We start from the raw sequence: 11,115 nt of genomic DNA on the forward strand, positions 1-11,115 counted from the left end.
ATTACAAAATAGTGTCCGATGCCTTTACAACACGAGTCGTTAAACTGTGACTGATTATTCAGGAATACAACCAGGTTGCTTCAGGTTCCTCTTTTTAGTATATCTGTCTACAGTACGCTCACCCTTCCCTGCCTTCTAGATTACATGCTGACTGCACAAGATAACAACCCCGTCTCCTGTTCATTTTCTCCCGCCTTCGACCTGTCCCTGCAACCGCCTTGGGCACCTAGGGTGGATAGTTTTTAATGTACGCCGTTCTCAAAAAAAGTTAACCATCGTAGGGATCTCATGGTGATGTAAGAAATGAGGTAAAAACTGTAGCCAGCTGCCATAGCCATAGCCACAGAAGCCGAAGTCACTTAATTCTTAAAGCCATAGTATTATTCAGCCAACTTCTCGCGTATAGAAGTCATGTCCACTATCAAATTGTCTATACTTTTGCTCACTTTTTATCGTTATCAACAGTGCCTTTAAAGCCGCACATTCAAATCGATATTTTCGGAACCTTTGAAGACAATCAAAACTAATGAAATCAAAACTGTAAGAATCCGAATGAAACGGTGCCGTCTACATCACCCTTTTTGATAAGTATACCAAGAGCTATCCTAAGGCCAGAGTATTTTTTGCAAATACCTAGCATAGTCATGTCTATAAACAACTGTGTCTACTTTTGTAAAGTTTTTATTATTATCATTATATACAATGGCTTTAAAGCCACACATTCAAGTCGATATTTTCGGAACCTTTGAAGACAATCAAAACTGATGATATCAAAATTGTCAGGTTCTGAATGAAACCTTTTTCATCACCCTTCTGTGATAATTACCAAGTGCTATCTTTGAGTTCAAATCATTTCCTCGCGCTAGATTCAAGTTTTCGTAAGAGTGCCAATGCAAACCTTTGTTGCATAGAACGGAGAGAGTAACAATAAACCAGTGACAGATTTCAATCTATAGCAAATTGATCATAGGATTGGCGATAGTGAAATGTATATTGCTTCGTCTTCGTTGCCTCAGCTAGCCACATTGCCGCAGGAATGTTGACGGTCAAAACAGACGAGAACGCCCCGGTTTAATCCAGCAGTGGCCGGATGGCACTGTCGATAATTACGACTGCTTGCACACATCTCCTTACTCCGGTCTTTAACTCCGGCTAAGTCACGCACCAGGTATATCAATTTGAACCGGAATCCTGCAAAGCAGAGGGGTTTCTTGGGAAGATTTATATTTCACGCTTAACTAGTCAGCAAATTGCTGCCTGGTTTAGTGGTAATTTGCTGGTCTTCTCCCAAGCTTAGTTTAATTTCCGAGGCGGGTATTTTGTAAAAGAGTTTGCTGACATCGCTCAGTTGCTGTTGTTTTAGCAGATTTGTGCAGGCCTCAATTCATGCTTGTTTTAATTTCCAAGGCGGGTATTCTGTAAAAAGGGTTTGCTGACATCGCTAAGTTGCTGCTCTTATTAGCAGTGAGTTTATACAAACAACGAACTGAAGATGCGTTTATTGTTTGCACTTATCAATGAGTGGGTAGAGTGTTGTAAGTCGTGTCTGGCGTATCACACTCCTGGGAAATGTTGGTTTTATGGGCTGGTGGACAAACAGTCCAGAGTGTTTATTTTAGCAGACGAAGAGAGATTCTCCTGACGGGCCATATGGTCTCAAGCACCGGTCCCCTTGGACGGACCAGCTCGAGACGCTAACTCCCCGTGCCTTTTGTGAAAAAAAGTATGGCCATCTTTACCAAAACTCACTGCGTACAATGTATGTTGAAACCAACAGCGCACATCTTGTTGGGTATGGCAAAAGAAAATAGAGCGAATGTCCCTTACGAAGCTCTTGGTGTTAAGTTTAGGTAAAACAGTAATTGGCTGCGATAGTGGAATATTAAACAAGAATTTTTTTCAAAAGAACATGATAATCTAGCAGCAGGTATATACAGATGTGTACCGCGAGTTATTTATGTTACCAAACAGTTTATTAGTCGGTAAACACAGACTACTGTCTTTTGACATTGTTATAACTTGATACTTAAAACATTCAGGTGTTATATAATAAACTAAATTCTTCACCTTCGAATGATCAACTGTGTGATGAGGTGTAATAACTTCCGAAAATTCACATGCACGCAGACACAAAGTCACAATGTTTGACTTTCCCAACATAACCGTTCTCCGTTCAGCTCATAACGCAGCAGTCTTTTTCGATTGCGCTGAAAATATTGATGTTGAGATTGCAGTTTGGATTACACCGAATTCAAAACTTCGTGCAAAAAGACACGTTCAGTCCACTTCCTCGCTAGAGACGTCTTTATATTGATCCTCAAATATAACATAACCTTCGTAGCATGAAGGAGAGTTTCCCCCCCCCCCCCCCAATAATAACCACCCTAAGTCTCAATCAACATGCAAGCAATGAGCTTTCCTGCATTCACTCTTTCCTCTATCGGGTGTTTTGTCTGAAGATGAAACCCAAAACTATGGATGCTGGGCAGAAGGGGAGGGAAATAGAGTATCGGAGACAACTACTGGACGAAAGAGGCTAGATTCTTGATTTGCTTTTTCAATCTTCTGGAGGCGTGAGGGACTAAAGAGGTGTGGTTAAGGAAGAATAATAATGCGGTCTTGAAAACATTTTGAAGGTGAGGGGATAGATTCTAAAAAAAAATTAGATCCTAATTTGATAATTGTGAATCTTGCCATCGAAGCCTTAACTTAAAAACGGGACTCTTAACGCCTAAGTGCGAACTGCGAACCATAGGCCGAGTATTAGTTCTAAACAATTTGCATAACAAACAATGACGTCACAGGCCTAAGTTTTTACAAAGCACTATTTCACAGCGCTGTGACAAAATCAAACCTCATCAGATAGACAGAAAATTCCAGAAAAAGGCTGATCTAGAGCATCATCCTACAACTAATATTATCATAGTACATGGTTTGTCATGAATCATTGTGACTGCAGGTGTGCCAAATAGAATCATCGTTAGTCTATCTTTGTTTTCAAGAACATGTTCTCAGCTGGCTTCATACTTATTTGAAACTTATTATCTGAAGAAAACTCTGCAAAAAACATAAGCCCAACTTAACGTCTTATTTATTAATTTATTTATTTTTCCTAAATCTGTATTTTGTCAAAAATGTAAAGACCATTGAAAACGCACCAGTTAAACATTTTGCTGATTTATTCATCTCCTGCTGCCTCTGGCTCCCTTCCAGTCATACACTTGATATGGAGGACATCCCTAACCATGACAATGCCTCCAAGGCTTTCAAAAACCCAACCTCCCATTGATTGAAGATCTTAAGACTCCTTTGCCCGCATCTTCTCTAGTGACACAACTGACAGTCAAAAAGCTTGGATTATTGCGTAATTCAACGAGACACGGTCAATAGAGGTCGCGATTATTTGAAACCAACCAAACAGACTCAAGCAATAGGGAAGTCAGGGAACTAGCCACCTCCGGAACAAACTTCTGCGGGGGGTGAGCTCAATTTTCAGGCAGGCGGAAACTTTGTGTTTGATCCGAGAATAAATACTAAGAAAAAACGGTTAAGAATCGAATGCAAGTGGCAGTGAAGTCGATACCATAGCTGGTTTCAAAAAACGCAAACATGTCTTCGGCTGTCCGTGTAAATACTTCTAGGAAAAGATTACTGATAAATGTATATGTACATTCATGTGTGTCTTCTAGAAGTCAAGGCGATTTCACAATACAACAGCTCTGTTAGTTTCTCTACTGGTCCAGTCAGACAATATAACTTAGCCATTACTCTTCATAGCAACTTTGATTAATTTCCATTTATCTCGACCCTAAAGCTGAGGCTGTTGGGGGAACAGTCTGGTTTCGAATGAGACGGGGAAATGAGAACTGTCATTGTGCATGTTAAAACTATGACAAGATGGTGACACGACATGAGCAAAGCATCACTTTGTGACCTGAAACTGTGAGGTATCCCAACTTTCTACGTTATGGCACGGGGGTTGAGTTCTACCCCTCATGGTTAGGGCAATCCACCCACACAAACCAAGGTTTAGGATCGCAGAAAAACAGCGGATCAAGTCTCGGATCCTATATGCTCAGTGTATTGTTCCGGCCGGATGGGGCACGTCCGGCACTGATTTATGTTACACCCGGACGGATCAATCCGGAGCCCCGGGCTCGTTTCTCTTGTACGACCTTTTAATTCTAGATAATGAAATTAAGACAATGTGCAGAGGTAGGTCTCTTCCCTTGTGGGTTTATCTGGCCCCGGGTTAAGGGTAGTGGCCAGCTAGGTGTGACCCATAGCCATGAAGCAATTACGGCCCTGCGATCTATAAGCAACAATCAATAGGGAATATAGGATATACCTTAGTGTGGAATCAAACGAATGGGAATGAACGATGAGCTTGTTTATATAATGATGATAATATTATGCATGTTGAGCAATTATCAATCAACCATATGCAATACCTAAACCTAAAACAAGTTTGTTAATTATATATTTCATAATTTATGTAATATTGTATTTTAACACCGTAAGGCTTTTGGGTATTATGTTTGTTCACCTGTAAGAATGACCGTTGTTGTAAATTGAATGCTTAGTTAAGTAGGCTTACGACTTCGACCCAATTTCGAAGAGCTGCTTAGCTGTTAAGCAGCTATTGCTGAGAAATTATCTGCTTACCAAAAGTAAGCAGAATACCAGCCACAATTGGTGCATATGTAATGATCCTTAAGCTGGAAACCTTATTCTGGTAAGCATGATTTTATTGGGCTTAGCTCTCATTTTGTGCTTAAGCAGTTTAAAGAAATTGGACATTCTGCCTACCGCCGAGTTCTGCGCTTGTGATCACCATTGTTCGAATGCATGGCAGGCGTCGAATTTCTGTGGTACAGTCAAAGGCCTGTAGTGAAGTACACCCGCGGGCTAGCAAAAATTCCATGCTTATCATTAAAACGCTTGACGTAAGCGCGCTATTCCCTGTTTTCGAAAGTGTCGCTTAAATGCGCTGAAGGTAAGCAAAGCCTTGGTCGACTCTGGCAGTGAATTTCATTCCTTGCGTCATTTCATTAACAGCGAAGAGTTGACGTTTGCTATTTTAATAAGTAAGCTCGATTTTCTACTGATTTGCCATGTGGACTTCTACCAATTAAACAAACATCAAAGGCTACCTTTTGATCATTGTAATTATGTAGAATACATCCGCTAAGCAAAGTTAATTCTCAATATATCTACAAAGACACGTTTCAGTGTCATTGGTTGATATTACGCAAAACGGAGATACCAAAAACGACGCCATTGTGACTGATTGCCACCCTTAGGATTTACATAGAGTCAATGTAATAACATGCATGGTCTGTTTGTATTCCCTTGTGACATCCATGTTTGTTCGAAGGAGGTCACAGGTATTGTTCACCACCTGCGCCCTACCACCCTTTACGTCATACCAAGAAACAATATTTACCTGTAACCCAATTAGCTCGACGTTACCCTGAAATTAACTGAAGGGCAAATTACCTAAAGATAGAATTAGCTCCGTGTTGTATAAAACAAGCAACGGAGTTTATCGTACAGCGAAATTGAATGCGTTTCTAAAGCAAATTAACAGAGGAAGGATGACCATGGGATGACTGACTATAGTTTTTAGAGAAATCCCCCTCTGGGGTTGGTTGAAAGGATTGCTAGGTAAAACACAAGGAACGTTGTTTTGACAATCCACCACAAGCACAGTGCAAAACGTTGAAATAATTATTTAATCATTTGTTATTTTGAAAGGATAACTAAATAACCAACTTCTAGTTTTCAACTACAACAGATAATCCCAACCAACCTAAATGGTGATGCTGTTGAGCTGGGAACAATGAAAGTTGTTTTAACACGTATTTTATCTTGTTACAATTGTGGCAAACAAAACAAGAAGTTGCAAATAATTATTTGAGAGTTTTAAAATGATTCTTCATAAAAAAGAATGTTTGAACCAATTATATTTCTAGCTCCCTGAAAATATCTCTCCTACCTTTTCCAAAACCCTACCTAAAGGCATGGAGCCTATACATGACGCCTGAAATGCTTCCATGAAAATGCAATCAACAATGTTAGGATGGCGTTATGTTGACTGCGTGAATTAGGTTTTCAGTCCCTTCTTTATTAAAGTGCGATTTCCCGGAATAATTCTCTGTGGTGTTCCCCCTACATCTAAAACTGAATTTTGTTTGTCTTCTCTACATGGGGTTATTGGCTAGTGACTGAGTACGATTTTCTAAAAAATCCTTGGTCATACAACCAGAATGGAAAGTGAAATGAGTTAGGTATTTCAGAATAAAAATAAAACATTAATTTATAAAAACAGAAGGGTAAAGGGAGTAATGCTCAAAAGATATAAGAGCCTTATGGAGTTTCATTTCATTTCATTTCATTTAATTTTATTTGCCAGCAAACATGAAAAAAACACAAACAAGTATTAAAAAATTGCACATCAAAGATTTACAAGAAAAAGCAATACAATGGTTATAGAAAGAGAACAGCTAAAAATATGCAAAAACACTAGCAATTTACTGAGAAACCTGGCCTGGCCGCGGGCAGATATAAGGATTGTGTAGGAAACACCTCCAGTGGGGGTGGAACACAAAACACTACAGACGAAACAAAAGACAAGAACCCTGGCAGGGAAAGCCAATAGCGACAAAAAGTCACTTTCAAAGTGGCTGACCTTTTGGTTCGGGACAATAACGAGAATTAACAAGACACACCCTCAACAGGAGGAATACGTTTTACCCACCAGCCAAGCCAGGCAACTCATATATAAAAGACAAGCAAGAAAAAGAAATAAAGCATTAAATAAAAAAAAAATAAAAAAAATTAAATGTGGACCTGCCAGCTGATTTCTTTAAAATGCTTTTTGATTCCTCTAACAAAACCAGGAAGGCTAGTTAAAAGTTGATCCTTAACATGGGAGGGTAAACTGTCAAAGTAGACAGGAAATCTGTTAAAAACAGTAAATTTAAAAGCATCAGTTCTAGCATAAGTATGATAGAAAATTTAAGAGTGTCAGAATGGCGAGCATTAATTGTAATAAAATTTAAAGGATCAACATAATACACCCTATATAGACACTTGGCAACATAGGCAATGGCAAAGTAATTATATCTATTCTCCAAAGAGGTAAGCCCAAGCCTTTGAAGGCGTTCATTGTAAGGCAACTCGCCTCTAGGTGCAGGCAGACAAGTACGCGCTAAGCGCTTTTGAATCTTTTCAAGATCTTTCAGATGACCAGAATTGTGTGGAATCCAAGCTGGAGCCCCGTACTCCAGAGTTTCTACAACAACCTGTTTTGAGACGAGCACTCAATGTTTACAGAATTGACGTTAGGAGCTTGGGGTTTTTCTTTGACACTCGGCTCATCGATATTGGGTAATTGATTTATGACCTAATGGGACTCCAGTATTTGCGTCAAATATTTACAATCTGAAATGAGGTGGATTAGGTGTGAGAATAAACTAAGTTTAATTGGTCACTGGTGGATTCAAGGAGAATTTGTGTTATAGGTTGGAGCTATTGCCGCTAGCGGCCATTTTAATTGTTTTACCTCCATTCGTTATAAAACCAGAGCGTATTACTAGTATTGCATACAGGCAATCTTGTATGGTTGATTGTAGCAAGTTTATCGTCTAATAACCAGCTTATTTTAATACAGTAATATTAATACAGCACATGTAATGCGCATTTTCCTGTAAACCACTCAAATGCACCGGTCTATAGCAGAGTTGCCAAAACTGGGAAAGCAAGCGTGAACAAGTGTGTTTCAGTTTTTGCTGGAAGGGGCTAATGATGTGCATTTTGTCTGAGGTCTTGAGGAAGTGAATTCCAGAGTCTTGGTGTTGGAAAAGGCACAATGACTATTTAAAGCTTGACAATAAATTCTTAAGTTACTATGGTAACACTCTAAACGATAACTAAACAAAAAATAGTATGTAGCAAAATGATCTATTATTTCTGTCTACTCCATCCAGAATTGGGGCTTAACAGTATCACGAAGTACACGTTTAATACAACAAGTGAGGTGGAGACGAAGTACACGTTATCTACAAAATGTGAGGATGAGAAAAGTAATAAGATGGGTGATCGTCAAACAACTTCATGTGACACAGCATTGAATTCTCATTCATTTCGGGAGAATGATAGTGTGTATATAGCAGGAGTTGATAAGTGGAACAAGCCATGATTAAACCGTCAATACTCAGACGTAATGTGTCATGTCATACCGGTTTCAATTTCAAACGTCTAGACTCAAATTAAAGCTGATTTTCACCACAGCATGGTAACACAAACAAGTGACCCAAAATTATCCCCATGATCGGAGGTACGAAATAGGGGAGCACATGTTGCCTAAAACCTACATTCTCAAGAAAAATACACCCAGTGTCGATTTCTATAACTTATTATAAGGGCGCAAACGTCTTCGGCTTGGCAAACAATTGGCATGGCGACTGGAAATGTTTAAAGTCCTGAAATATATCACCCTGTTCAAATTTAACGTTACTCCCAAACAACTCGATGACAGTGGCTTTTATGACTAGAGATATAGGGACGATTTGTTTATAACACATAACCAAGCATGAGTCGTACCCAAACGAGATGGGGGAATGACATCAAACAATGTCTGCAAAATGGTTTTACTTGACCTTTTGGTACATCATTTTTCTTCACATTAAATTATACAATGTGGCAACTCATACTTAATATCTTTCGAGAAAAGACTGGAAAATGGATTGGAGTATCATTCAGTGATATGAAAAAAATATGTTAACGCTTTCATTGTGAATGAGTTAGATGGGACCACGTGGTCCCTCATACAACATTATTAGTGCAGCATCACCACTTTCGGGTTGATGAACCGATGTGGCGGTTTCAACTTTCCGCCATGTTCAGTTTTCCGAATGACCAAATACGGTAATATAACGTCACAGCAAGCGAAAGTAGTCAGTTGTTATATGCTGTACTGAGTCCCGGAAAACTGAACACGGCGGAAGACTGAAACCGCCACACCGGGTAGGGTATAAGGAAGTTGCATATAACGTTTTGTACCATTACAGCCTGTAACACATTCTGTTCATAGCGTTGGTGGTACTTTCAACTGCGACTTTTAACAGTGTAATAGACATCCATCAAGGTGCAGCCATCTTGAATTTCTCTCATTGATATCAATATTACCAAACCGAGGATGGAAGAACAAAAAGGTCTGGTTCCTAACTGCAAGATGATTATTAGCATGCATTGTTGTTATTCGATACCAGGAACATGACCAAGATGAGGCAGCATGCTAGAGGTCAATGAGAGAGAAGGTTTACTTACCGTCATCTGGTAGACTGTTCTGCATTTCTGCGGCCAGACACTCTTCTAATGAAGCGGCGTACACATTGTACTGATAGAGCGCATCTTCACCGTTCATTTCGCAGACCTGTTCAAGAATAAAAACATCGTTATAAGCGACTTATATTAATGCTTTAAACCTAAGTCACTGATACAGAATATTGCCAGTCAAAACTGTCTCTATCATTTTTTACAGGCACTGAGCAGGGTCTCCCTATATGGTGATTTGTCACCCACAAGACAATGACAATAAAACTTATTTGTTGAGGAGCACTGAAAAGCCACAATATCTAAGAAAAGCTTCAAGCATGAAGCATCTTTTTAGGCATCTATAAGAAAGCACACAGTTATAAGAGATGTTAAATTTGCACCGGGGATAAATAATATTAATTTTGTTTATTACCCATACACCGATGTGTGTTAGCACTGTATACTCAGTACTTTCCCGAGTCATGTGAACAAATATCACAGGCATGCTACTCGGAAGCACACAGTGTTCTTTTTCCGGTATTCTCTAGTGCAACTTCGATGACAAAGTACGCCCAAATTTCGACAGGTTTGTTATTACATGCAGATTTTCGGATGACACAAAGTGAGGATACATGTCTTTATACCTTACCAAAATTATCCCCATGTCTTTAATAAATATTGCAATACTAATTATGCCAAGTTTATGAGTATTGCTTTTATGATGAATCACTTAACTGACAATGACTCGTATACACCGGCTGGACTACAAGCCGAAGGGCAGACAGTGTAATGGTGTAACTTTCCCCAAATACACAGCCTACCTCATTAATCGATCAGACAAGAAACCCATTAACCTTTCAGGGAACGTCGCACCATCGTTCATGGCGAATGTTACCAATTTCCGCTACTCTGACAAGATAATGGACCAAAACATACAAGTCCTTTCACAGTCCACTCGTTTAATCTCAACAGATCTGGGTTCAATTTCATGAAGCTGCTTAGGCAGAAAATACTAATTAAAAATGTTACGCTTAGGAACAAACTGATAACAGTAAACTTGCGGGTACAACCATTGTGTAATCTCTTTTGTGGGAGGTTGGCTCCGAAAATACTTGGTGTGGTCTCGACGTTTCGAACAGTATACTCTGCTAGTCTGTTATTTTATGCTTAGCACAATGAGCAGGATACCAGTAACAAATTGTACATGCATATTGGTAGTTTGGTTGGTAACCCTGTTCTGGTATGCTGCACTTAGCTACTTTTTATGATCGCAGGTCTATGAAATTGGGCCCTGGATCCAAAATCATAGAACGTTTAAGCAGTGATTAACATTGCTTAAGAATTTTAAGCTTAGCATAATGAACAGGAGACCATGCAGTCACAAACTGTACATTGTGACACGGTATGTTGGTTGGTACAACCTTTCTGATAAGCATAGTTATGTTACGCTTAGCTATTTTTTGTGCTGTTCACTTCCCGGTGATTTGTCATCAAACAGACCGTATGCCACAAATCATTTTTTGAGTATCACGCCAGAAACCCCTGAATTACGAACTTCCACACCAGTCTCCTTTTTCCTCATCCATAAATTATTGTTTCTCACTTGGAAACGCCAAGCCAGGCTGTATTGGGGCTAATAGATTGCTGATAAATGAACTGAATTCACCTAATTGAATTGAGAACTGCAATTCGGCGCCCGTTTCCCGCTCAGATCAGCATAAATGCTGCCACAACGGAGGGCAATACCTGTTTAAAATTTCACGCCTAGGATTCGGCGATCCTCGTTGCAATCTG

The 11,115-nt window shown here is 39.5% G+C and overlaps 1 protein-coding gene across 2 annotated transcripts in view; it reads right to left on the minus strand.

Annotated features, from left to right (window-relative positions):
• Nucleotides 1-9,439, minus strand: part of LOC117299824 (vasoactive intestinal polypeptide receptor-like) — a 36,657-nt gene extending 27,218 nt beyond the window's left edge. For both annotated transcript variants that reach the window (XM_033783365.1, XM_033783364.1), the window contains exon 1: nucleotides 9,334-9,439. In XM_033783365.1, the coding sequence (XP_033639256.1) occupies nucleotides 9,334-9,430 (97 nt within the window). In that variant the 5' untranslated portion in view covers nucleotides 9,431-9,439. The remainder of the gene's footprint in view (nucleotides 1-9,333) is intronic.
• Between the last annotated feature and the right edge of the window lie 1,676 nt (nucleotides 9,440-11,115).

Source organism: Asterias rubens, chromosome 15 (assembly GCF_902459465.1).
Source record: "Asterias rubens chromosome 15, eAstRub1.3, whole genome shotgun sequence".
Lineage (NCBI taxonomy): Eukaryota > Metazoa > Echinodermata > Asteroidea > Forcipulatida > Asteriidae > Asterias > Asterias rubens.